This window comes from Acartia tonsa, chromosome 12 (genome assembly GCF_053477335.1).
Source record: "Acartia tonsa isolate MP-2025a chromosome 12, ASM5347733v1, whole genome shotgun sequence".
Classification (NCBI taxonomy): Eukaryota; Metazoa; Arthropoda; class Copepoda; order Calanoida; family Acartiidae; genus Acartia; species Acartia tonsa.
Window position 1 is genome coordinate 38,144,268 of NC_137271.1, and position 27,897 is coordinate 38,172,164.

The 27,897-nt window shown below is 31.8% G+C and overlaps 2 protein-coding genes across 6 annotated transcripts; both read right to left on the bottom strand.

The window, feature by feature from the left end:
• Positions 1 to 1,005: 1,005 nt before the first annotated feature.
• Positions 1,006 to 8,527, bottom strand: Pex16 (peroxisomal biogenesis factor 16). 2 transcript variants are annotated; one of them, XR_013884700.1, is made up of 15 exons: positions 8,413 to 8,527; positions 7,125 to 7,167; positions 6,794 to 6,838; positions 6,418 to 6,482; positions 6,132 to 6,173; positions 5,687 to 5,757; positions 5,330 to 5,370; positions 4,646 to 4,738; positions 4,028 to 4,091; positions 3,569 to 3,696; positions 3,202 to 3,283; positions 2,354 to 2,457; positions 2,137 to 2,185; positions 1,610 to 1,792; positions 1,006 to 1,262 (listed from the first exon to the last, which is right to left on the bottom strand). XR_013884700.1 is itself a non-coding variant. In XM_080179351.1 (14 exons), the coding sequence occupies exons 1-14, from the start codon at positions 8,451 to 8,453 to the stop codon at positions 1,713 to 1,715; spliced, it is 948 nt and encodes a 315-aa protein (XP_080035477.1). In that variant the 5' UTR covers positions 8,454 to 8,527; the 3' UTR covers positions 1,403 to 1,712. The 2 variants fall into 2 exon arrangements, 1 of the variants encoding a protein (XP_080035477.1); XM_080179351.1 differs by lacking the exon at positions 1,006 to 1,262 and having other exon boundaries at positions 1,403 to 1,792.
• Positions 8,524 to 27,605, bottom strand: LOC145334069 (mitochondrial nicotinamide adenine dinucleotide transporter SLC25A51). 4 transcript variants are annotated; one of them, XR_013884702.1, is made up of 15 exons: positions 27,485 to 27,605; positions 26,642 to 26,692; positions 26,288 to 26,369; positions 25,926 to 25,956; positions 25,092 to 25,160; positions 24,265 to 24,311; positions 23,801 to 23,909; positions 23,322 to 23,419; positions 21,286 to 21,391; positions 13,855 to 13,938; positions 13,072 to 13,178; positions 12,687 to 12,774; positions 11,694 to 11,770; positions 9,890 to 11,563; positions 8,524 to 9,446 (listed from the first exon to the last, which is right to left on the bottom strand). XR_013884702.1 is itself a non-coding variant. In XM_080179354.1 (13 exons), the coding sequence occupies exons 1-12, from the start codon at positions 27,504 to 27,506 to the stop codon at positions 12,711 to 12,713; spliced, it is 870 nt and encodes a 289-aa protein (XP_080035480.1). In that variant the 5' UTR covers positions 27,507 to 27,605; the 3' UTR covers positions 11,617 to 11,770; positions 12,687 to 12,710. The 4 variants fall into 4 exon arrangements, 2 of the variants coding, with proteins under 2 accessions (XP_080035480.1, XP_080035478.1); XR_013884701.1 differs by having other exon boundaries at positions 8,524 to 11,563; XM_080179354.1 differs by lacking the exons at positions 8,524 to 9,446; positions 9,890 to 11,563 and having other exon boundaries at positions 11,617 to 11,770; positions 24,265 to 24,315; positions 25,096 to 25,160.
• Positions 27,606 to 27,897: the final 292 nt, after the last annotated feature.

The following is a 27,897-nucleotide window of genomic DNA, read 5'->3' on the forward strand; positions in this document are numbered from 1 at the left end:
ATACTTTCTATTTCTATAATTAGCTAGTTAAACAAATATTGAGAATCCTTTTATCAATCTGTTAAAATAATCCGATTAGAAATCTAGAAAAAAAACGTTGGAAATTTTTCTTATAATCCTTAGAAAATTTTTACTGTATTAGTAATTTTTAATGATTCTATTATTATTATTTAATCTTCTTTAAAGATTTTTTAGTAATATATTTAAAAACATTAACTAACATGGCAAGGATGAATAGTTATTTCTCGCATCGTATTATAAACAGCTTTCCGTTGATATAGAATGAACAATTAAAAGATTAAAACCAGTTTTTTTAGACTCGAGGTGCCGAAGGCACGGGCTGATTTTTAAACTGGTTTTAATCTTATGATTGTACATTTTTATATTCGTAGAAAGCTGAATATAATACGATGCTAGCACCTCGGGGCTAAAAAAAACTAGTTTTAATCTTATAATAGTACATTCTATAACAGCGGAAAGCCGTTTATAATACGATACGAGAAATAACTATTCTAGTATGGCTTCGTAACCGATTAATATCTGCTAATAGAACAGGCCTCAGCCATACTGAAAAATCGTGTATAGCATCGTTTAACACAATTTTCCATGAATAATGCAATAAATATCATAAAATTAATATTAGATTAAAACAATAGAGTCAGAAGGGATAAAATAACTGTATAATCCCACCCCGAGGACCCTATGCTGACTATCAATTGGGTCTTTGAAAATCAACCGATAGAGTTGAGAATATAAACAAAGCCAAGTTGCTACAAAAGAGAAGAAAGCAATTTGGAACATTGATTAGGACATTTATATCATATAAAAAAATACTTCAACATGAATCATCATGCAAAATTTGAAAAAGTTAAGATAATTCTAACTACTTGCCTAAATTAACGTTAAAAGCTATCCGTGAAGTACTGACTTACGTTTGGGCGTAGATATTATAGAAAAGATTCGAATTTGAAAAGAAAGTAAGGGAAAATTTGCGCAACAGAATCATTGACTTATAGAGCAGCTTTATTTTTTTAATAATAATTCATATCAAAATATATATTCAAAGCTTTATACATTAGAGGAGGCATACTATAATATACAATACATAACAATAACAAAGTATATAAAAAATTTAGCTGTATAAAAAAATACAAAAATAACAGTTCAAATATGGTCAAAAAAAATTTATAGCACCATAGTCATATTCAAATCATAATTGAATCACATTTAAGTTATTATACATTTAAATGCTAGGTATCGAACTTACTTTATATGATAATTCTTAAATAAATGCAATTTTAGCTAAATAAAATTTTCAAATTAATTGACTAAAAAGAACTTAAGGACCTAAGTGATATAGGATATAATTTTTAAAAAAATTTTATGACATTTTTTAAAAGAAAATTTTATAAATTTTAAACGAGTTTTTGTCTAAAAATCATCGAATACATTGATAAAAAATAATACTCCTATAATATACTTAAAATAAGTCTTAGGTGAGAATATACTGAAAAATCATCTATAGCATCGTATTATAGACATTTTTCCACGAATATTAAACTATCAAAGCATTTGATAATAATAAATGTGCGCTTCGAATTTTTGACACCTTGAAGTTAACAAAGCATTTAATTATTTTAAAACAAAACTCGTTTTTATTCTAATTTTGAGGATTAATAAAACTTCAATTTTCCGACTAACATTTATATTTTCTAATCTTGAACCCAGATATAATGATATATTTTCTGATATTCTGGTAAATATTCTCTAAAACTTGCAACAACGCTGCCGCCTAAAATATAAATATTATTATTACTTTTTTATCTTAAAAAAGCGAACGGTTTCTTTGTTTAGGTATAAGAGGTAAAAAACATATAAAACGAGCGAAAAATTTAATCTTGACTAGTAGTAGGTATAGAGTATATAAATATGATTGTTCTTGTTCAATAATATTAGAGGCCGTGATTCTGCAAATTAATTCCATTTTAACTTAATGAAAATTTGGATATTTGTGTTTTTTTTTGTAACTAAAGGGAGGTGGTTAAAAGGGGAGTAAAAATGAGGAAGGGAATAGTGGGGAAATTTCACTTAGAATTATTTGTCAGAATCCCTGTCCCTTAAAACTGAATAGCTTACCAATTGGCAGACATCTTTCAATACATCTCAAAACCCCAAGAATAACAAACTGAAGAAAAAAATTTTATATTTCAAATTGCTTTGTTGTATATTTCAATTTTTACGATGTTTTAAAAATCTAACTGTCTAATGTATATATAGATTTTTTTTATAAATAGGATGAACATTGAAAAATATCTATTATGGTGTTTTTTATTTTATTTTTGTGCATAGCTACCTTAGATTTCTTGTCATAGAAGGGTGATCTTAGGCAATAGTTGGCCATGGCAAACCATCTTCGTAGAACCTCCTCTTTATGCTCTCTACTCTCTACCTTAGAACCTTAATATTTGTATAATAAAATAGTTGGCCATAGCAAACCATCTTCGAAGAACCTCCTCCTTATGCTCTCTACTCTCTACCTTAGAACCTTAATATTTGTATATTATTAGAGTTCGCCATAGCAAACCATCTTCGATAGGGATAAAATCATTCTTATATGATGAATTTCCCCCAGATTTAAGATTTTTTGGATAGGCCTCCAGGTTCCGGAGCTCCAGGCCTCCAGGTGGTCTCCGTACAGGTAAAAATGAAAAATAAGATTTTTTTTTGAAGAGTTAGAGGTTAACTTATAAAACAAAATATGCTTCTTTTTGATTGTTATTCACATATGTGAAGAAAAAACATACATATTTTGTCTCCTAAGCTGACATCTAACTCTTAAAAAAAAAAATTATTTTCATTTTTACCTGTAGAGAGACCACCTGGAGGCCTGGAGCTCCGAAACCTGGAGGCCTATCCAAAAAATCTTAAATCTGGGGGAAATTCATCATATAAGAATGATTTTATCCCTAATAACCTATCCTCTCAGTCCAAAGATAAAGCCTATACACCATCTTTGTAGAACCTCCTTATTATGCTCTCTACTCTCTACCTTAGAACCTTAATAATTGTATGTATATTATTATAGTTGGCCATGGCAAACCATCTTCGAAGAACCTCCTCTTTCCACATTTCCTCAATAGCGTTACAGACTGGCAGACAATGTTAATTTTAGAGCAACTTTGATACTAAAAAAAAACCTACCTAGAAGTCCTTGACTGGTAAAATCCAAAGTGATGGCCAGAATGAAAGGTGTCCAGGCTTGTTCACCATATCTACCAACAGCCTAAAAAATTAAAATTTTGGTGAAATGGTAAGAGGGAGGGGACATTGGGCTGTAAAATGTAAATACCGCCGATATCCAAAGTTTTATAACCACTAAATCTTATTTGTTGGCTCAAAAACTTTGGGTACTTTTTTTTAAAATTTTGATGGGTTTGTTCAAACTAGAAGTGTTAAATATTTCAAACATAATCTTAATGGTTAATTTGGCTTATCATAATTGGGGATGTATATCAATTTATCGAACATACATTGTGTTATTTTCTTAAGATCTCTGGTTAATACTTACAGCTAGATGAAGAACAGGCTTGACAAGGTACAAAGTTTCTCCCAGGTATTGTAGAGGCTCCAGAAATCCAGCCCGGTGGTCCTTCCCAGTTTCTGGAGGCTCCCAGGTTCGAGCATATACTGCTGGTGCTACAATCACAATAGTAAAGCTTTTTAAAAGTTACTAAAGATACACAAATGATTTTAAATAAGAATTTTTTTAACAGCTGGTTGTTAAAAAAGAAAATTGTTACAAACTATTTTAAAAGAATAGTTATTTATCGTATCGTATTATAGACAGCTTTCCGCGGATATCAAAATGAAAAATTCTAAGAGCTAACAAAACTGGTACTTATTTTAGGATTATTATTTTAATATACATGGAAAACTGTCTGTAATACCATGATATTTAAGAGAACCGATTTAAATCCAGCGGATATTAATCGGTTTGGAAGCCATATTGTAAAATATAATAAAAAACCTGCTTGAATTGTTCTTATTCTCCTCCCAGAGCAAGGCAATGTATAATATTGGTTCTTGTATGTCTAAAAAACATTTTGAATAGCGGATATGCCACTAGAGGCCACTAGGAGCACTTGAGGTGGGTTTAGAGGCTGCCTCTGTGTATGAGAAGTTACATTGTAAAGGAGAACTATATAGGTTCACCAGTTAGCAATATTCTTTTGTACGGACAGACAACCTCTGACGTCTGTATAAAGATTAAGTATGTAATTTGAACATTTTAAAGAGGGACATTTACACATATAATCAAATTACTCTTTAATTCAGAAAGGAAAAGCATATAGCTTTATGCCATTAGGGGCACTAAAAGAGAAAAATAATGAAAGGGTTACGGATTTCTTATAGTAACAATTTCAATGAGGGGGATGAAGTACCTCCCATAAATAGTTAAAAAAAAACTTCCCGGAACCAAACTGTAGCTTCACTGTATATAAGAACCAAAACAACTATTCTGTACGGAAATATGCAAATATACCCAGGAATAAGGTGTAAACAACAGCGAAATAAATATAAAGTAATATTTGGTTTCGTTTTTTTTTACGAATTAATTTCGTTGTTGGTATAAGCTGATAAATACCTGAGTAACTGATTGTCGTCTTTCTTGATCCAGAGGCAGCAGAATCTTCCCAGATTTTTTCAATATTATCAATTTTATGATGGCTTTGAATATCTAAAACATAATTAATCTGAGTATTAAAGAAAGAGAATATAGAGGGCAAGAGCTATTTGTAACTTTCCCTACAAGGCAAAGACCCTGTCCCGATTTTCTATTTAAAATCAGCTGATAGGAGGTAAAGTTAAATTTCACATTTCTGGAAGCATAATAGTGTCAGTACAACAAGCAAACTGTGAGCTAAAATGTTTTGAAATTACCTATTCATCCTATGAGACTGACAATAGCCTAATAGGACATTTTTCGCCACTTTAGACCCTCAAAGAAAAACTAACCAAAACAAAAAAATTACATAAAAAGCTTTAACATATTAATTGAGAAAGAAAAGTTGAATACAATTTATTCTTGTCTGCTACCTAGAGGGTCTTTGCTGTTTGTGGGAGGTTGTTGTCTGGAATATTATACAAACATCTAAACTTAAACATTATCTCAATGCTAATAGTCATATTAAACTTGAAAAATGTCTAATACCTAAAATGTCAGAAATATGTCAATAATAACCACTATAATAGTCTACATAAACAAAATGGACTAATGTGTTGAGGAAAAATGCTCAAAAAATAGTGGAATTATTTTAAGGGCTTGTACCTGCAATGAAATAAGAAGCATCCATCTGGCGGCTGGTCCACCTAATAAAGTTGTATAATATTAGCGGCACTTGAGGAAAAGAGAGGGGTTAAGTCGACCCTTCAATTTAAATTGTAAAAAAGAAAACGTTTTCTTTTTGTTGTTGGGGGAGAGAGGAGTGGGGAAGTTTTTTTCTGCAGGCAATTTCCTTTGGGAGGTTAAGATACCCTATTAGAAGAATATTAGGCAAATTGCTTGTTATTCCGCAGAGATATGTAAACAGAAATAATAACATAGTCATTGTCATAACTTAACAGACATAAATACTTACATTCCTTACTTGTAAAGTTGCTGCGCTACTAAATTGTTTTTTTTTACCTAAGCGTAATGCCGCAATCTCAAGAAAGACTTCAACACACTTTACCACGCGCAGAAAATCTTCCAAAACACTAAAAAATAATTTTATAGCTGTAGGTAAGTATAATCACAAAAATAAATAAAAAAGTATTATATAAAGTAGTAAGGATTATTTGTCTGTAGCTTAAGATTTTGATAAGCATTGAACAGATTGAGTTCTTAATTCTAGGGGAAGCTTGGTTTTAGGCTATTATATTTCAATATTTAAGTTATGGGATGGTTCTAGGCTAATATGTCCTTTCCTAGATGCTTGGAGAGCAGATGCTAAGTGTTGGAGTTGTTTTGTCTTTTCTCAAATATTGCTGACTTATAGTTATTTCAGTGAAAGGTAAGACAAACAACCCCGGTTTGTTAGGTGAGAGGACTGAGGAGGGGGGTGTTTTAGATTGCCCAAATTATTTTTTACCTTACAAGTGAGGAGCTGATTGAAGAATTTCTCATAACAACTCTAAAAAAAGTTAGATTAAAATACAATAAAAGAAAAAAAAACTTAATCTTAAGTAGGTAGCCTAATTATTTATAAAGAAACTAACTCCTTTTGTAGATTAAAATTAATGGTTGAAAAGTTCTTTGCTAGTTTTAAAAGTAGTAAAAGATTTCAAGCAAAAAAAAAGAGAGAATCTATTTTTAAAACTCTGGGTACCAGGATAATTTTGAGTCCAATGACCCCTCCCTACATGTAAAATTCGTACCTCGTGTGTAGTACAGAAATCAGCTGGGCCAGGGAGTACACAAACTCTGATAACACAACACTTTCCTGAAAGGATTAAGGTTTATAGGTTATGATCCTGATCTTTTTTTTACAACCAGATTCATTTAAAATATATAAAGTCATTTTACATTAATTTTTTAGTAATGAACGTTAAAAACAATCTTTTACCAAAAAAACAAATATTTTTAAAGACTGGTAGTTAATTTATCCAAAAACACCAAATTCATTGTCACTATGCTATATAATACTACTACATATTTGCAAAACCAGCAGAGACTTACAACCCAACGGGGATCTCTCAAAACTTACCCAATCTGACCTAAATGAAGGCATAAATACATTTTTACTTGACTTACCTTAATGTATCCAGTAAGAAAGTAGCTGAAGCCTCGCAAGAAGATCTGACATGTTACATTACATTTATTTTACTTTAAAATTAAAGGTAGCTGTTAAAAAAACAGTTGTTCCGGGATAAGACAATTGACGTTAACTTGATGATGAAAAACAAAATTAAACGCTTTTGTCCTCATTTTTATTGGTCTATGCGATGTTCTTTGTACAAAATTTTTGTTAAGCATAAATTTTATGAGGTCAAGTGGCTGACTGACAGACGGACAAATGCAAGAACAGAGACTAATTGAAAATTAGATGTACATAAATATTTCAGGTTAAAATGTAAATAAATGCCTCGACATCTTGAATGATGCTTGGATTATTCGCTGCCCACAACCTAAAATAAAAAAATCAAGATGATATCATTTGGCAATTTCACTTAGAAGTGCTTTGTGCCTTCCCAATTTATTTTTGACTTGCTTTTTTCGTATGTGATTTATGACTGGTTGCAGCCCCACAGGGATAGACATAGGGAATAATACCTTCACCCCCCCCCCCCCATCCCTATATTTACAAAATAAGGTGAAAGGTTCAGTATTCGCTACCCACCTTAAGGAAAATCCTCAATTACCGGTTTTAAAACATGTCAATGAGGCTCTAATCTATAGAACTCCAAGGCCCAAATAATGTAAAATCTGATGAAACAAGTAGTGAACAAAAATAAGCCAAACACAAGAGCCATAAATTCTGACAATTGAGTGATAAACTTTCAAATTCCAGTGAAAAGAATAATAATATCTAGAAATGTATTCAGTGTTAGAGCAGCTAAATTCTGGAATGATCTTCCTATTCATGTGAAAAGGGCAGTGTCTTTATCCACATTCAAGAAAAGACTTGACAGTCATATTCAGACTTTGGCCTAGATATTCAGACTAGGGTTGGGCCGGATATCCGGTGTGGCCGGATATCCGGCCATTTTCAATATCCGGCCGGATACCGGATATTGAAACTATCCGGCCGGATATCCGGCTCTATAATTTTTATACTTTACACCAAAAATCTCTGCTTTTTAAAATCTTAAATGGTTATAATTTTCTTATTATTGAAGCTAGAAGAACATTTTTTTCTGAATAAGTTTAACTTTATGTAAATTTATATAAGATTTCTGAAGAAATTTTTTTTGCTACTTTAATATCTGGTAATTTGGCCGGTTATCCGGCCGGATATCCGGTAATTTGGCCGGATAACCGGATATTTGCCGTCCAATGAGTGTTTACCCTCAAGTAATGAAACTCCTAATTTTACTCTATTCAAATGAATAAAAATACAATAGATTACCCCCTCAAACCTTTGAATCCCTTATTTTACAACCCACAAAATAAAAAGCTTAAGATGACCCTGCTTTAAAGTACCTAACATTACCCTGCATCTAAAACTAATTTTCTCCTAAGACAGACTAGACTGCCAAACCTATGGATTCGTTGTTGTATTGGCTGCTCATAGTCCATTTTCGTGTCCGGGGTCTTCATCTGTAGATTGGGAGAGGGAAGGCTTATGGAGGGGAGCGTTGAAGAGGATTCGTAGTTTTAGCATATCAAAGGATAGAAAAAAAAGGTTTTTCATCAAGGCAAAATTCAGTTACCTGTATCTTTCTATAATATTAATATGTATATTATCTGACATTTTTCTAAGCTCTTTTCTTACAAATCAATATAAAACTTTTATTAAAATTATAACATTTTATACATTATTCATCTGAAATATTAGTAAGACTAAATTATCATAATTCTAAAATGAATTCTATGAAAAGTTACAAATATTTACATATTATCAACACCAAAAAAAAATAAGTCTTTTAATCATGTACCAATCCTTAAAGATAATTTTTCATCATATTTTTTAAAAATTGGCCTTTGTTTTAATTGATCAAAAGAATTGATTTTAAATCTGAATGAATTTATTGATTTTAAAATTTAATAATGCATTGACAATTTCATAAATTCATGATTAAATTATCTTACAGATAATTAGATGAAAATTATTAGAAAATAAGAAATCTTAATTCAATTCTTTTATGGGGAGGAGGTTACAAAACTCGCCACAAGCCATTTAAGGGTTTTATACATGTACAATAATCTTAAAATCAATGGTAAATGAAATTAATGATAGATTGAATTGAATTAATCTTTAATAAAATATCATCAACTATAAAGATCAAAAATATTTCAAAATATTAGATTTTTAAGATTAAGGGATTTAGCACCTTGTTAAAAAAATGGCAAATGGACCACAACAACGGTCAAAGAAGGGTTATGGAACTCCGGAAGGGCAATAGGTTTGCTGTGAAAGGGTATCGCTTGGTTCGGTTAGGAGCAGGGAGGGAGGGGACATTGGACGGAAATTTCACTGGCACCCAAAGTTTCAAAACCGCGTTATCTCATTCGTTGGATCAAAAACTTTGGTTACTTTTATTGAACTTTTCAACCAACAGTCTTAATCTACAAAAGAGGTAATTTTGTTTGTTATCATTAGGGAATGTAAATGATTTATCGTCCATTGTCTTATCCCTTAAAATTCCTGGATAGGAACTAGAAAAATTATGCTCATAATAAGGAATAAGTGGGGTTTTGTGATCTATTTGTTGGTTTAGGGGATTATACCATAAAATATTGCTTTCTTAAAATTAGGGATGGCAATCCGTATCCGGAATCCGGATCCGGAATCCGCCCAATTTTTGGCCAATTTTGGAATCCGAATCCGGAATCCGTTTTTTAATAGCGGATTCCAAATTCTTATTTGGTAGGCTAAAATTAGCTTCTTGAGTTTTTTCTTTCAACTCCTCCTCTTTGAAGGCAAAGATTTTCATCATTATATACAATATCTTTTAAAATCTGGTTCGATTCTCGGAAGTGTATTATAGAGAACACCAAGAACATTGATTTTTAGGACATATGTAGCACTTAATTTTTAAAATTTAAAAAAAAAATCCTTTTAAAATATTGCTAGAATCCGGAATCCGCCAAAAATAAGAATCCGGAATCCGCCACTTTTTTTGACGGATTCTTTAAGAATCCGGAATCCGAATCCGGCCCAAAAATTCGACGGATTGCCATCACTACTAAAAATGCTTCACATTTCTTTAATCTTGAATAGAAATCCCATTGTACTTGGATAAAATTGACAATAATATCAACACTACAACAGCCAACTACATACTATGATATAGTTAGATTCGTGAATGGATAACTGTGCAATAGAATAGCTAATGTACCATAAATTTTACTTACAAACTCCGCGAGTTAGAATCACAAATAGGCGAGATTCTTATTATTTGATAGGATAATCAAGAAATGTTTCTTTTCACAAAACTATGACGTAATAAAATTGAATGGTGAATTTGCTCTACCAATACACATTCTTCCATTCACGTACCTAATTTTAAAAGAAGAACAAAAGAGTTAATCTTAAATAGAATAAAAAATCAACAAATAATGTAACTTTACTACAATAAGACTAGCTATAAAAATAATATTTTGTCGAGAGATATAAAAAAAACTAGATATTTAAATGACTATTGGCACAAAAATCATTATATTTTCATAAATAACTACCTACTTATTTAAAGATTTTTAAAAAATGAATTTGAAGCAGTTGTGCAATATTCTTCATCTTATTTACAATATTTGTAACAAATATAAAAAAGTGAGGGGTGTTTTATGAAAGTATCTCGTAAATCAAGGTATAAAAAACACTAAGAAGCATATATATTAAATAACTTCCAAGAAACAGTAATTATGAGAGAAATAAATACCTACCTAATATATTCTTTCATATTTTAGTTGCAAAATTGGCAAAAATCGTAAAAATGAGGAATATAATATATTTATTTTTGATAGTCTTAGTAGTATTTCTTTTCAGTATGACTTATTTTTAGCTTTTTAGAATATTTTGAAGTGTCCTTCATAACTTGATTATAAGATCTCTATCAAAATAAACATCCCTCCAATTGTATCTATTGCTAAATTGGACTTACAAACCTGTTTAAATTGACTAACAATGAGCAAAAAAATTATTTAATTAAATTAGAACTAAGGGCATGGCACTTGTAAATATTTAAAACATTTAATTTATCTAAAAAGACGTCAGTTTATGCCGTTTTTTTAAGGTTAAGATTTATCCGATTTATTAAAAAGTAAAGATACCCTTTAATTTTTTTTTAAATTGGCGTTAAACCATAAATTCTATTTTCAAGTATTAATTGACATATGGAAGGCATTTGACAATTTGCTATTTACAGCTCTAAAGCATAAAAACGTCATTTTTAAAGAATATACATTAATTTGAAGGCTATAAACCTTTTTTTGTATCTTTTAAATGGTGAATTGAAAAGAATCAGTGTATAGACAGAACAATCTTTAAACATCTTAAACAAATAATATATATCTCTACTAAAAATAAGTATAACAATAAAGAATAAGCTCAGAATCATATTTACATAGAGAAAATACAGTTTTTCTAAATCTTAAGACTCTTTTTATTTTGACAATTTTTTCACACCAGTAATCAGTATAGATTTAACTATGGCCATTTCATTTTTTCATTTTTTTTTCTTTTAGATTTAATGGCAAAAATTTATGGTATAATTTTTTATTTTCAGAAATAAACACTTTCAATATTATAAATATTTGAATTAAATGAATATTTACCTACCTAACTTTATTCGATAATTATAATTAGGGTTGGACCGGATATCCAGTTTGTCCGGATATCCGGCCGGTTACCGGATATTGAAACTATCCGGATAATGGATAACCGGCTGATTTTTAATACCGGATATCGAGCTTTGACAGATATCTGGCCCGATAACGGATATTAAAACTATCAAGATACCGGATATCCGGCCAAAAAAGTATCCTGCCCAACCATAATTTTGATGTGCATAACTGTAACAACTTGAAGTAATATCGTACACCAGTTTTTATTAAGTAACATTCAACTACCTAAATATAAAAAAAAATATTAAAATCTAATTGTTGAATTATTCTTATTGCAAAAAAGCATCTAACCCCTACCTCCGGGTACCAAGAAAACCAGCGATAACCTAACCAGGCTTTTCCTCAAAGAGACCAAGAACAATAAGTTATCATGGCGGAAATGAAATAATTGAAACCAGCAAACAAAAGCTTTCATAGATATCTTATTTGTCTATTTATTTATTTATTACCTATCAATTCTAAAATATGTATTTATTGATGTCTTTTTCTATTTAACAATGATGACAACATCCATAAAAGCGATAATGTTTATTGAGTTTATGGACAATGACATACTTACATTTTTAGGATTTGATTATAGAGTTGCTTCGCTTAAAATATTGTTCTTTGTTGTCCCAGAAATCAATATATACCAAAAATCAGATCAAACGGATAATTAGATCACATAAAATTTGCTGTAAAAAAATTAGAAAAATCAACATGTTTAAAATGGACGTACGGACATTCTGGTAATGATTATAGAGTTGCTACGCTTTCTAAATCGTACCTAACTACTACAGGAATCATCATGCAAAGTTTGAAATCGATAGGACAATTTTAACATGCCTAAATTAACGAATAAAAGCTCTCTATCTCGGACGGACCGACCCTAATTATAGAAAAGCTTCGCTTTTAAAAAGACATAACTTCCATAAAGACATAAATTTTAACTGCACTGTAAAATCACACAAAACTTGTTATAAAAAAAGTTCACTTTTCTAGTATTTTCTGAGTCACGCTACTAAAACCCACTTTCTCAGATACACATTACACATTTGGTAATTTAAATTTTCTAAAGAATATTTGACTTGCTTTAGAAGTCTTTTTTACTCTATTCTATTTAATCTAAGAGTGTAATCGCCGTTTGCAGCCAATTTTTTACCTTTTATTTATCTTTTGGTTGATGTCATCTAATTGAGGTTATCAAATACTCGTATGTCACATTAGTTATGCCCCAAGAGAGGAAAGATCTAAAATAAAAACAATTAAATTTTAAACCTATGTTATACCTAAGTAACAGGATATATGTCTCTCTGTCTGTAAAATGCATGTTTAACAAGATCCCTTAAAATGACTGAACCGATCGTTCTCAACTATGAAAAACTAAGGGGGGGGGGGGGGAGGGGTAAGTTTTGCCACTTTCGCTTACTCCGTGATTATTTCTTATATTACATTTTATATGCTAAAAGTTATAAATACTTTCTTATGTAAGAATGGAATTTAGCCTTTTAGCCCCCGATTTCTTAAATAAAAAATGAAATACTGACCTAGTATAATTGACATGAACTCCTTTAAACATTCCTCTCAGCCCTCTTTCTCTATACAGTGACTTAAAAACAGTGAGGAATGACTGAAACTCCCCTCCACAGGTTTTCTAAAACAAAATATCTTTAGATCTTTATTTAAAAGTAACAGGATGTCTACATGTATTGAGTGTAGTGAGTAAAGGATACCAATATGGTTCTTTTTTTTACAATAAAGCTTGTTGTAGGCCCAGAGAAGGATTATAAAGAGGGGGGGGGGGGCGAAAGTGACATTTTTTAAAACCAAAACTAAAAGTCAACAAAGGAACTCAACTAAAAAAAGAGTGACAGGTCTGAGATTTTGCATGGCAGTTGCTTTATAGGGGTACAATATGGAACTGTGAAGAAACGGCGGCGCAACCGCCGAAAACCGCCGTTTCACGCCGAATTTTTTTTTTTGCGCCACCGTTTCTTCACAGTTCCATTGTACCCCTATAAGGCAACTGCCATGCAAAATGTCAGACCTGTAACTCTTATTTTAGTTGAGTTCCTTTGACTTTTAATTTTGGTTTCAAAAAGTGTCACTTTCGCCCCCCCCCTTTTTTAGAGGGAGGATACCCCCTCCCCTCACACAAAAAGAAAAATTGCAGCTGTTTCGTTTAAAAAGAAAAGCTAACAAACTTACTTTCATATAAGTTTAACTAGTGTTGATATGAAATGACCGTGTACCATTATATAATAGTTATCTGTAGTCAGAATAAAATCAACCAATATGGCAGGTGTTCCGTAAGAAAAAGTCGAACTTACTTGCATATGAGTTTTAGTTGTATTGATAGGAAATGAGAGTGTACTAATAACAGCTCCTAGACAAGCTCCTGATACAAAATCAGCCTGAAAAATATAAGATTTCAACAACAAAAATGAAATGGATTAGTAAAACTGACATAAACATCCTTGATTTTTGTTGAATCTTCAAAATAAAATGATATACTGCTTAAAGTAATACCTAGTAATTTTATTTCTATAATCTATAATCATTGCATCTAAAAGATTATTTAGCATATTTTTAAAAGCGAAGGTTTTCTATAATTAGGGTCGGTCCGTCCGTCCATCCGTCCGTAACGGATAGCTTTTTTCGTTAATTTAGGCATGTTAGAATTGCCCTATCGATTTCAAATTTTGCATGGTGATTCCTTTAATAGTTAGGTACGATTTAGAAAGCGTAGCAACTCTATAATCATCAGCAAAATGTCCGTACGTCTATTTTAAAGATGTTGTTTTTTTTACTTTTTTAACAAAAAATTTTTATGTGATATAATCATCCGATTGATCTGATTTTTGGTATATTGTCCTGGGACAACAAAGTATAATGTAATAAGCGAAGCAACTCTATAATCAAGTCCTAAAAATGTAAGTATGTCCATAAACATTATCTTAAATCAAGCAGTTTTTCAATAAATTTACTTACAATTTTGCTTTGACTCTTATACATTTATATTATGATTATTCAGTTCTGACACTATACAAGCATACATGCAGTACTTTTTAGCTCCTCAGTTCCACTAGGTGGCCCCTCTCCTCCTTATAGGCATATATCCTCTTATAGGTCTGAACTTAGGTGTTGCAAAAAAAATTTTGGCGCTACGCGCCAAAATAACACTAAATAAATTTTTTTGGCGCTTCGCGCCAATTGAATACTTACAATTTCTTTCCCCTTAGCGCATATTATTGACTTAAAAAAATTAGTGGCGGCTTTATGCCATAAAACCACTGACAACAATATTTGGGGTACTTTACACATCATAATATCAAAAGAAAACCTTTTGGGGCAGCTGAGTGCCAATTTAACTTAGATTCAAAGCCTGTAAACTAATATTATGCAAAATAATATAACATCCTGATTTTTATGAGCAAAAGGTCATTACTTGAGCTTTTTATAGTGGGGTCAAACGTCCTGATTGGTCAAGAAGTTTTGCTGCTATGGTTTTTTTAAAAAATGTCCAGTTTTATTTGCCCCACCCTGTATATAAGTTGAAAAATAATGTAAAAACATTAAACTTTTAAAGATATATGGCAGATTTTTGTACGAAGACACAAATGAAAAACTGGACTTAGATACTCGATAAAGAATTGAAATCTTTATATTTCATTAAGGTTAAGGAGGGGGGAGGGGGAGGAGTTTGTACGCTTATAGGAAATGAAATTTTGGGCTTGTTTTTATTGTTTTTATAGGTATCAACCCAATTCTTTTTGTTATCTCTCTTATATGATTAGATCTACATTTAAAAATTGTATTTTGGGAATTTCCTTCTAGGGGCTAGTGGGGCAAAATACCAGCCAAAACACTAAAATTATGAGTTCTGATCTTATTTTCAAAGATATCAAGCTGATTTTTTTAATAAAAACTTTTTTACATAACTGAACTAAGTAACCAATACAGATTTATTTATAGCACTTTCCTTCTAGGGGCTAGTGGGGTAAAACAACCCTCCCCCCCAAAACTAAAAATATGAGTTCTAAGCATATTTTCTTAAGATAACAAGCTTATTTTTGTAATGTAAACTGAACGAAGTAATCATTACAGATTTCAATTTGACATATTCCTTCTAGGGGCCTTTGTAAAATCTCTTGTGTGATACAGTCTACATGTAAACCTTAGAAAACTAATTTTGACACCTAATATTAAGGAACTACTGAGGTAAAACATTTTCCTGGTGTTATATCCTTAAAAGTTAGCTCAGAACTCATATTTTTAGGGGGAGGGGGTTGCAGGGGTGGTGGGGGGGGGGAGTTACCCCACTGGCCCCTAGAAGGAAAGTGCCAAATCGAAATCTGTAATAGTTATTTAGTTGAGTTGTGTAAAAAAGATTCAGTATAAAAATCTTTTAAATATCTTTAAAAATATTATAAGAACTCATATTTTTAGTTTTTGGGGGGTTAAACCCCACTGGCCCTTAGATGGAAAATGCTATAATGAAATCTGTAATGATTATCTTGTTCAGTTATTTAAAAAAGTTTACATTATAAAAATCAGCTTGATATCTTTAAAAATTAGCTCAGAACTCATTTTTTTTTTGGGGGGGGGGGGTGAGAGGTGTTACCCCACTGGCTCATAAATGGAAAGTGCCAAATCAAAATCTGAAATGGTTACTTAGATCAATAGTAAAATAGTTTACATTAAAAAAAACACCTTGATATTGTTAAAATCAAGCTCAGAACTAATATTTTTAGTTTTAGGGGGATTGTTTTACCACACTGGCCCCTAGAAGGAAAGTGTCATTATGAAATCTGTAATGGTTACTTAGTTCAGTTAGGTGAAATCAGGGGCTGCTATTCAGCCAATTAATTCCATTTGAAATTGCCGAAAATTAAATATTTTGTTGGAGTAAAGTTTGAGTTAAGCTTGTTTTTTGGTGTACCTGAAAGGGAAGTGGATAAAAGGCAATAAAAAAGGGAATGTGGTTAAGGATAAATTTTCACTTAGAATTGTTTGTCATAATCACATTCCCTTTTCCCTGATGTGAAACATGTTTTCATTATACAAATCAGCTTAATAATTTTAAAATAAACTTAGAACTCATATTTTATGTTTTTTTGGGGAGTCTTTTGCCTCACTAGCCCCTAGAAGAAAAGTCCCAAAATGAAATGGTTACTTTGTTTAGTAATGTGAAAAAAGTTTTCATTTAAAAAATGATTTTGATATCTTTAAAAAAAAAACTCAGAACTCATATTTTTAGTGTTTTGTGGGGTCTTTTGCAGCATTAGCCCCTTGAAGGGAAGTCCAAAAAAGAAAACCATAATGGTTACTTAGTTCAGTTGTGTAAAAAAAAATTTCAATAAAAAATCAGCTTGATATCCTTAAAACAAGCTTAGAACTTATAATTTTAGTGTTTTGGTGGGTCATTTGCCCCACTAGCCTCTAGAAGGAAAGTCCCAAAATTCAATTTTCAAAGTTTAACAGGTAGATCCAATCAAATAAGAGAGTTTACAAAAATAATTAGGTTGATAACAATAAAAAAAGCCCAACCATCCAGGTAGGGGCGTCCAAGCTATTTGATTTGGGGGGGGGGGGAATTTTTAAAGGGGGTAAGTTGTTTTATGGAGGGGTAAAATGGCACGCGAGGCGCGCACCAAATTTTTTTTACCTCCCACCCAATATGTACCCTAAACATTCCTCTCACAAAAAAATGCTTTTATACTTTTTTTGTAGGCAATTTAATAACGAACAACTTTGGTTTTATGTTTTTTTCTGTCAGTTGATTAGAACATGGATTGGAGATAAAGGTCATTTAATAAATGTATGTCTAAAAATACCGACTTCGCCCCGCTAGTAAGAAGGTGCGAGAAGAACGCCAAAATTTTATTTGTTAGGGATTTTTTATTCTGGGGGGTAAATACCCCCTCCTAAATAGTTGGGGGTGCCTACGGCACTTTCAGGGTAGGGGAAAATTTTAAATGGGGGGGGGGGGGGGGGCGGGGGGTAAAATGAAAAATATTTTTGGGGTGCCTGAATTTCATTTTCTATGAGTGTACAAACTCCCCCATATTTTTTTATTATGTCATCAAGAATTTGCACTGATTCAAATTTTATGCTATTATAGCTATTTCAAAGAGAGTTATTACAATAACAAGGATGACAACATCCATGAAAGCGAAGCACCTAAACGGTAGGACAAACGAACATTAACACTTGTATAGTGTCTGAACTGAATAATCAGAATATAAAAGTATAAGAGTCAAATCAAAATTTTAAGTAAATTTGTTGAAAAACTGCTTGATATAGGATAATATTTATGGACATACTTACATTTTTAGGACTTGATTATAGAGTTTCTTAGTTTATAATATTGTTCTTTGTTGTCCCAGGAATCAATATACCAAATATCAGATCAAACGGATAATTAGATCACATAAAAATTTGATGTTAAAAAAGTAGAAAAATCAACATGTTTAAAATGGACGTACGGACATTCTTGATTATAGAGTTACTAAGCTTTCTAAATCGTACCTAACTACTACAGGAACCATCATGCAAAGTTTGAAATCGATAGGACAATTCTAACATGCCTAAATTAACACATAAAAGCTATCTATCTCGGACGGACGGACCGACCCTAATTATAGAAAAGCTTCGCTTTTAATAAAATAACACAATAAAAACAAGGATGACAACTTCCATAAAAGCGAAGCTCTCAAATCAGAAGAAAGGACAAACGAACAATAAGTTAAAGAACTGGAAGTTTAAGTCTAAGCGAAATTGTAAATAAATTTGTTGCAAAATTGTGTAATTATAGGATTTGATTATAGAGTTGCCTGGCTTATACTACTTTACCTTGTGTCCTAAGAATCATTGTTCAAAAAATCATATGAATAGGATACCTAATCTTATCATACAAAAAATGTATTATGATTATATAATATAGTTCCTATGCTTTCAAAATTGTGCCCAACTATTATAGGAATTATCATGCAAAGTTTGAAATCGATATGAAAATTCTAACATGTCTATTTGAATAATTATATTATACAAAAAATGTTGTTAAACAAGGATGACAACATCCATAAAAGCGAAGCACTGAAACGCTAGGACAAACGGACATTAACACTTATATAGTGTCAGAACTGAATAATCAAAATATAATGTATAAGAGTCGAAGCAAAATTGTAAGTAAATTTGTTGAAAAACTGCTTTATACAGGATAAAGGACATACTTGAATATTTAGGACTTGATTATAGAGTTGCTACGCTTATAACATTATACTTTGTTGTCCCAGGAATCAATATTCCAAAAATCAGATCAATCCGATGATTAGAACACATACAAATTTGTTGTTAAAAAAGTAAAAATTAACAAAAAGGCTATCCGTTACGGACGGACGGACTGACCCTAATTATAGAAAAGCTTTGCTTTTAAAAGGGTAAAAAATCTGAATATTTTAAATAGACGTATGGACTTTCTGGTAACGATTTCTAGGCTGTATAAATTGTACCTGACTGTTATAAGAATCATCATGCAAAGTTTGAAATATAAAGGAAAATTTTAACATGCTTAAATTAACCAAAAGAGCTCACCGTTACTTACGGACCACCCTTCCATAATAATAGAAAAGCTTCGCTTTTAAAAACATTTTAAAAATATTACTCAAGGTGCAAATGTAGATACAACTGTTCTTTCTAGAAAGACGGTATTTATTAAGTCTCTCAAATCCTACAGCGTAGGGGGAGGGGGGGGGGGGGATTCGCTGGACATCATAAGATATATAAAAAATTACTCATATTCTGATTAGAAACTTAAGATCTCGTGTATTCAAATGTATGACTTTGTTACATTTTGTATGAAGTGCCCTTATTTCATTTCCACAAAGGAGTTAGTTAAAATAGTACTATCAATAGTTTTCCATCAAATTACATTGCAAAAAGTTTAATAATTCGAATGTTATGTCTAGGGCCCATTCCGGATTTTGGATTATAGCAATATTTTCAAGGACCTTTTTAAAAATAAATTAAGGGATCAAATTTTATAGGGTGCTGGGAAGATTCTAAAGCTGAGTTTTTTTTTCATATTTTTACAGTAGCTTTTCTCCTATTTCTAGACCCTACAATGGCCATTTTATAACCCTTACTCAACTTAACCTAACTTTGTTAAAAATTAAAATATATATTTGAACCAAAAAAAAACTCAAGACGCTAATTTTAGTTTAACAAGAGGGGAGGAAGTTTTGACACATTTGCGTAAACAGTGAGTATAGGCTTTACCTTTGGACTGAGAGGATAGGTATTAAAAGAAAAAAATCATTCTTATATGATCAATTTTCCCAAGTTTTAAGATTTTTTGGATAGGCCTCCACTCCAGGTTTAGGAGCTGCAGGCCTCCAGGTAGTCTCTGGACCGGTAAAAAAAATATTTTTTGTTTTGAAGAGATAGAGGTCAACTTATTTAACAAATGGAGGCCTGCAGCTCCTAAACCTGGAGGCCTATCCAAAAAATCTTAAAACTTGGAAAAATTTATCATATAAGAATGATTTTATCCCTAATAACCTATCCTCTCAGTCCAAAGATAAAGCCTATACTCACTGTTTACGTAAATGTGTCAAAACTTCCCCCCAATTAACATTCCGCTTTTAAAATAACGGATTGCGGATTTGGATTCTGGATTAAAAAATTGTACAAAAATTAGACGGATTCCGGATTGTCAACCCTAGTTTTGTCAATGTTGCAAAATATTAGTTTATAGAATTTGAAATTATTTCTGTTGGCTCCAAAAATGATTTATAGTATTAGATGTGTGCGCGAAGCGCCCAAAATTTTTTTGCTCTACATAATTAATTAAATGGTAGAGGATATATGACCATAAAGAGGAGAGGAGCCACCTAACGGTACTGAGGAACTGAAAAGTAAATAAAGAATTATTCATAGTATACAGAACTAAAATTAAAGAGGTTGCTTCTCTTTTTTAGAGGTTGGCCCCTCCTTTATAGTGATGACCTCTTTCTTTTAGGGTGTGGCCCCTCCTTTTTAGGAAGGTAACACAATGAAAGAGAACATAATGTTGTTGTCTTATAAAGAATCATAGGAAAAGAACTAAAATAAGAGGTTTGCCCATCCTGTTTAGGGTGGTATCACCATAAAAGAGAACATAATTTTGATCGTTTATAAAGAATCATAGAATAAAGAACTAAAATTAAATATATTGCTTCTCTTTTTAAGAGGTTGGCCCCTCATTTTAGGGGGGTGGCCCCTCCTTTTTAGAGGGGTGGCCCCTCCTTTTTTGGGTTGGCCCCTCCTTGTGAGGAGGGTGGCCCCTCCTTTTACTAGGGTGTCCCTTCATAAGGAGGAAAAAAGTTGGGTTCCAGTTGGGTTCCAAGAACCCAACTAATGCATGTATGTATACAAGTGTTAATGTTTGTTTGTCCTACCGTTTCAGTGCTTCGCTTTTATGGATGTTGTCATCCTTGTTTCTCATAGATCATCTAATCTTTAACAATGTAGGTATAGCCGTATAGGTATTTATAAATATCCTAAAACTTGTCTTTTTTTCATGTAAAATAAATCTATTTATTCAAAATTTTGTTCTTGTTCTTTTACAAAATTAATGTGATCTATTTATTGTTCTCATGTTTCAGCTGGAACATACGGCCATATTTAAACTATATATATATGTAATGTCCTCACTCATGTTCTGCTAGAACATACGGCCATATTTAAATTAAAGAATAGCCACGCTACTCTGCACTTACCAAATATCCAAGCTTCTTGTTATCTGGGACTAGTTCTCTTAGTTTATCTCGACACGAGAAGAAAATAACATTGCTGGGCCCATTCCGGATCAATATTGCTGACAATCTACAACAAAATACATATTAAATAACAAGGATGACAACAATAAAGGTACTAAGAAAGAGAGGGAATGTCTGATTGAGCCAATAGGAGAATCGCATCGGAATTTACATTGGATCTCATTGGTTGAAATTATGTACACATTTTCCTACGAAGGCATGTTTTTTTTCATTTCATACATACATAAAAGTCAGCTGTTAACAGTATATTTTCTTAGTAGAAACCTTTGCGGAATCAGAATTAATTGCTCAAAAATTTCGTTTACAATTTGAAAGCTTGAAACAAAGTTGGATTCTTAAAAAAAAGTTAGGCTGGCAACTCGCTGGTGAGGCAAAATTATTTTTGTGAAAAATCCTCCAAAATCGAATAAAAAAATTTACAAAAATGAAATAAAATCTTAAGAGGGTTATTAACATATGATTTTGTTTAATTTTTGCAGATTTTTAATGTGCTTTTGGATGATTTTTCACAAAAATAATTTTGCCTCACTATCGAATAGCGAGTCTATCATTTTTTAAGAATCCACATCAGCTTGAGTCGAAAGTAAACAATACTTTTGTCTGCTAGGAATGTTCTCTCTTAGATTTGACGAAAAAAGGGTTCAGAATATTCTTCTACTCTTCTATTTCTATTATGACAACATCCATAAAAGCGAAGCACTGAAACGGTAGGACAAACGGACACTAACACTTGTATAGTGTCAGAACTGAATAATCAGAATACTAACGTATAAATGTCGAAGCAAAATTGTAAGTAAAATTGTTGAAAAATTGCTTGATACAGAATAATGTTTATGGACATACTTACATTTTTAGGACTTGATTATAGAGTTGCTTCGCTAATAATATTGTACTTGGTTGTCCCAGGAATCAGTATACCAAAAATCAGATCAATCGGATTATTAGATCACATAAAAATTTGTTGTTAAAAAAGTAAAAAAATCAACATGTTTAAAATGGACGTACGGACATTCTGGTAATGATTATAGAGTTGCTACGCTATCTAAATCGTACCTAACTACTACAGAAATCACCATGCAAAGTTTGAAATCAATAGGACAACTCTAACATGCCTAAATTAGCGAAAAAAAGCTATCCGTTACGGACGGACGGACCCAAATTATAGAAAAGCTTCGCTTTAAAAAAGAATCAACTGTCCTTTTATGTTAAAACATAGTACCTAAACAATAAACATAGCCGCTAGTATAAAATAAAGTTAAATCCAAATTGACAGACAAAAAAGGCATCAGAAAATCATAATTCAGTAAATGATGTCAAATGAAAATATAACAAAATTTCCACGGTATTCGGCGGGAGCAAAGGTTTCTTCACAAATCCCATTAAAATAACACCTGTCTATTTATAGTCTTAGAATATATGACTTTCCAGAAAGTAAGCGGAAAAAATGACGTCCTGGAAATGAAAAGCCTAACAAGTCCCTACATACTATAAGAGCTAATCGTTACAGACGGATGGACAGACTGACCCTACATGAAGAGAAGCTTTGCTGTGAATAACTATTCACTAGGATTTTTAAGTTGGAAGGAATTTTAATGTTAGGGGGAGATTTGAAAACTGCATTAAATTTTAAGGATTTTTATAAAATTCGTTTTTTGTATAGGTAATTCTTTATCTAAAAGCGGAAATACAATTTCAGTTAATTAATTTTGACACCTGTGATTGGTGGATTGAAAACTATCTGCGCTCTGATTAGAGAAGCTTAAGTGTCTTACATCATTCACCCAATTAGAGCGCAGGTAGTTTCTAATCCACCTATCCTATTGGTAAAAATTAATTAACTTAAATTGTATTTCCGCTTTTAGATAAAGAATTATAAAAAAAAACTAGTTTTATAAAAAATTATTTAAACTTGATGCAGATTTCAAATCTCACCCAAACATTAAAATTCCTTCCAACTTATATATCCTACTACTCACCCTCTATAATATTCTTTAAACCCATGTATTCTAAGACTCTGGAAGGCGTGGGGGGTATTCTTAAATTTTTTTCCATAATTATGGTCTAACATCAGTGTCTAAAAAAAATAATCATTTAGGTAAAATAAAGTTAATTTCAATTCTAATGATTGAGGAGTGTATGAAAAAACTATTTAAAGGGTTTGAAGGTATGTCATCTAACAATGGATTTATCATTACTTTCACCAGATTATTATGTACTCTAATAAAGCTATATAAACTTGCAGGGGGGTAAGACAACGATCCACCTTATCCCCCCCTTTACCCCTATCCCCCCCCCCTACCCTCCTAATGGATATACGAACTGACCAATAAATGAAAAGGGAAATGGCAACCTAAATTGACGAAAATTTTCCCTCTGTAACAAAAATCCACATATTAATATATTATACATCAGTTAATCTACATCCTTTTTTCCCCCAAAATAAATTAATATGCACCTGAACCCTTTCAAACGGAGTAAGAACCGACTCTGAGCACCCAGCTAGAAGAGCGGACAGAATAACGGAGGAGGTGTGACTAAAATTGTACCCTTCGCGGAATGTTCGTCTGCAGGGTTAGATTATTGCAAAAAGAAATAATATATATTTATCTAAAATAGGTAATTTGGGCGGGGAAGATAATTTTCACAAAAATTGCAGTCATTAAAGTGTTTAGATGATAGTTATCAACCTAAAATATAAAAAGAAAGAAATTTTGAGGCTACAAAAAAAAACACCATTTTTAGTCGAATTTACTAAAATTTATATATAACATAACTTTTAGGTAACTTTTTTTTAAACGTAATAAGAGTTCTTTTTATTGATTTTACTTGTTAAAAGTGAAAAAGGCACAAGTTGGTGACAAAGGTGCCGCTCCAAACCCTCCATTTTTTTTGTATATTATTTCTTTTTGAATAACTTTCCTAAATTGATCATAACAACCAAACATGAGTGAGTATGAACAGGATTTCTGGCAAAAATAATATTTCTAATACAAGTTATTTATCTTTTTTGATAAAGCTGGAATAGTTATTTAAAGCATCGTATTATAGGCAGCTTTTAGCGGATAATTAAGGTAAGATTAAAACCAGTTTTGTCAGCTACGAGGGCTCGAACAAATTTGCTTAAGCCAAGTTTGTTGTTATTTGATTGGGTGGATCATGGACAAAAATTACATTTTTTTGGAGGTGGGGTAAAAATAACCGAAATTGCTCTGCACCCCCCCCCCCCCCTCCAGGGGTTTATATTCTGCACAAGATTTATTTTTTTTCCCTGCTGCAAAATATTTAATTCCCTCAATCCCCCTAGTTTTTCCCCCTCAAGATGGGAGAAAAATGGATAAATGATTTTAGGACTGTTATTTTTTATTTTCCCCCATTCTTCATATTTTTATTCAACCCTTCCCCCTTTAGCAGGGGATCCCATGCAGAATATAAACTTCCCTCCCCCCCCTTACCCTATTTATTATTTTATATTTTCTTTCAGGGACCAACAGATCTATAGTATAGATGTATATACATTCAACTACCTCCCTTCCTTTTTCAAAGACATCTTTCGTCTGCTTCTAAATTATTTTCTGCTACTTGGCTGTGTTAACATAAGCGACACCATTGGTTGATTTTCAATTACCCAATAGAAAGGTTGCATTAGGCGGTTGCGATGGGGAGATACAGTTATTTAACCCTTTCTCCCTCTAGTGTTTTAATCTAATCAGGGACCTACACTCGAACAAGATTGTGAAATATTATTCCTGAAGTAGAGGTGGTAAAATGCCACGGTACAACACCATCAAACCTTCTCTGCGCAACTGGGATATTGACTGAGTACAAAAATAATCATTATTAACATCAAATGTATTGATTTTCTGTATGTTAAGAGATGTTGATTAAGAATGCCGTTAATTGGAGGCATAAAAAGTTTCTTTGAAAAAAATATCCTTGATTCAAAGATCACTTAATACAAAGTAATGCATGATTTTTAAATATAAAGATCACTCAAGCGAACAAGTTCTCCATTTAAGATAAGCTTCTCCCGAAATGGTTTTAGACTATTTCATTTGTAAATGCAAGTCTTTAGATGGTTTTAAGCTATTTTTCCGTTTTCTGCTCTCTCCTTCACCATTGGAAAACTAGGAGCGCAGAAAACTGTCCGTCTGTTTGTTTGTTTGTCTGTCTGTTTGTTTGTTTGTAGCGAAGGATCTCGCTAACCGCTGAACCGATCGGGTTCTCCTTTACAGGGTAGCTTCTTATAGGTCCCGGGAAGGTTTAAAACTATTTTCTTTGGGGGTGGGACACCCCCACCCACCCCCCCCCCCAAAAAAAAAAATTAAAAATACCCCCCACAAATTTTTTTTTTCTTTTTAAATCTAAAATTAAAATAGTGGGGTCGACTAACCCCCACCCCTCAAAATCTTTTCTTTTAAATCTAAAATACGAAAAATTGGTTTGATTAAACCTCTTGGGGCAAAGCCCCTAGAGGCTAGGGGCGAAGCCGCTAGTATGTTAATAAAAAAGATAAATTAATTCAAGCATTCTATCAGAATTATAGAACTATAAAGCAGCTTCGCTACTAATAAAAATAATACCTCTAAAGCTGATATTCCATGAAGCTGTTGCCTAAATATATTATTAGAGTTAATAAATCATTGAAAAAGAACTGATTATCTAAATTTGACTGGCTTAGAAGATAATGTTTGTGTTTGAATCACTTTACACCCCCCCCCCCCCCTTATTAGTTCGTAATTATGGATGTATTGTTCCTTGTTAAAAAAAAATGACCGTAAATATAGTTTTATTGATAGGAAAGTAGAGAATAATGTTTTTAGCTTTTGCCAATTATTTGGGCAATATGCATGAAGAAACACTGCTTACATGAAAATGTAAAAACTCCCCCCCCCCCCCCTCCAACTCTAAATAGAGAATTATGAGTATTTTGTTAAAAACAAACCTAAACATAGTTTTATTGATGGGGAAGGTGAGAATAATGTTGATACTTCCAGCCAAATATCCGGCCAAAAACTCATGCAAATCTAAAACAAGAATACAAAGTGTTTTTTTTAAATGGAACAAAAGTATTGCATAATTTAACCCAATTACCATTGACAGAAATTAATAAGCAATATCTCCTTTTCTTCATTGGCTAAGCGAGTTTGTACAACAAAAAATGTATAGAAGATTTAAACAAATTATGTCTTAAAAATCTGTTTTTTATTCCATATGAATTGGTAGGTAAAAATTAAGGGACCAACACCAAATTCCAAGGACATTGTTTGCTGATTTTGAATATATGTATATGTTATACCTGGTTTGCCCAGCTTTCGAGACACCACGATTTCATCTTTCTGATACAGTTCTAAATAAGAAGCATAGGTAAGAGTTATTAGACTTGCTCTAATTGTATAACCGACATATAGCACAGCAATATAACCGGTTTATAACACAGCCAACCACTTAAACTTAGAAATGAAAGTTGAAACATAGGTAAAATAAAGTATTTAACTTTAAAGAATAATGTTTTTTTTAATCAGTTGTATATTTTCGACTAAAAGTAAGCATTTGACAAAACACATCACAAACAAAGAATTCATTTATTTAATAACTAAAAAATATGCATTAACTATGTACATAAAAATAAAAAACTTAAATAAAGAGGAGAAAAGACGTTAAATGTTTTAAAGTATAGTTCCAATGCAAATCCGATTTTTCCGCTCTAAATTAAAACCGGTTCTCATTCATACTGAAGTCACACATCGCAGCGTATAACGAAAAAATTTCTGCAGATAGTAGGTATAATGAAAATTATAGGATTAATACCCTGGGGACAATAAAACTAGAATTAATCTCATAGTTTTATTTTACTATCTACGGAAAACTGTCTGTAAAGCAATGCAATAATAGTTATTTCTCGCATCGTATTATAAACAGCTTTCAGCGGATATAAAATGATCAATTATAAGATTAAAACAAATTTTTTGTCCTGACATGCCGAAGGCACGGGCTAAAAAAACTGGTTTTAATCTTATGATTGTACATTTTTATATTCCTAGAAAACTGGATGTAATACGATGCTAGACATAGTTTATTCGTATGGATGAGAACCGGTTCCTATCCACCGGATTCGAATGAATACGAGAAATAACTTTACCTCTGCCATAGGGTGACATCATTCAAATTAAATCCTCTAAACTTTCTTCCATTCCTTCTGAAATATACCAAAATATTCACTCAATATTTCATCAACAAATCAAAAATTTAGTTGTTTAATGCAGAAAGGGAGGAGACAATGGGCTGTTAATTAAACTGTTATCCAAAGTTTAATAGCCAACTTATCTTATTTGTTGTCTTATAAACTTTAAGTTCTTTTATTTTTAAAACTTTTCAACCAAAATTTTTAAATTCAATTGTCTTATCCCTTAAGATCCCTGCATTAATATAAAAACGTGTCATTATAGTTGAAACACAAGTAAGTTAAATAAATTGTTTTTAAAGATGGGCGGAGTTATATATATATTATTTATATAATATATATACTATTTATAGAGTAGCTGCGCTACTTAA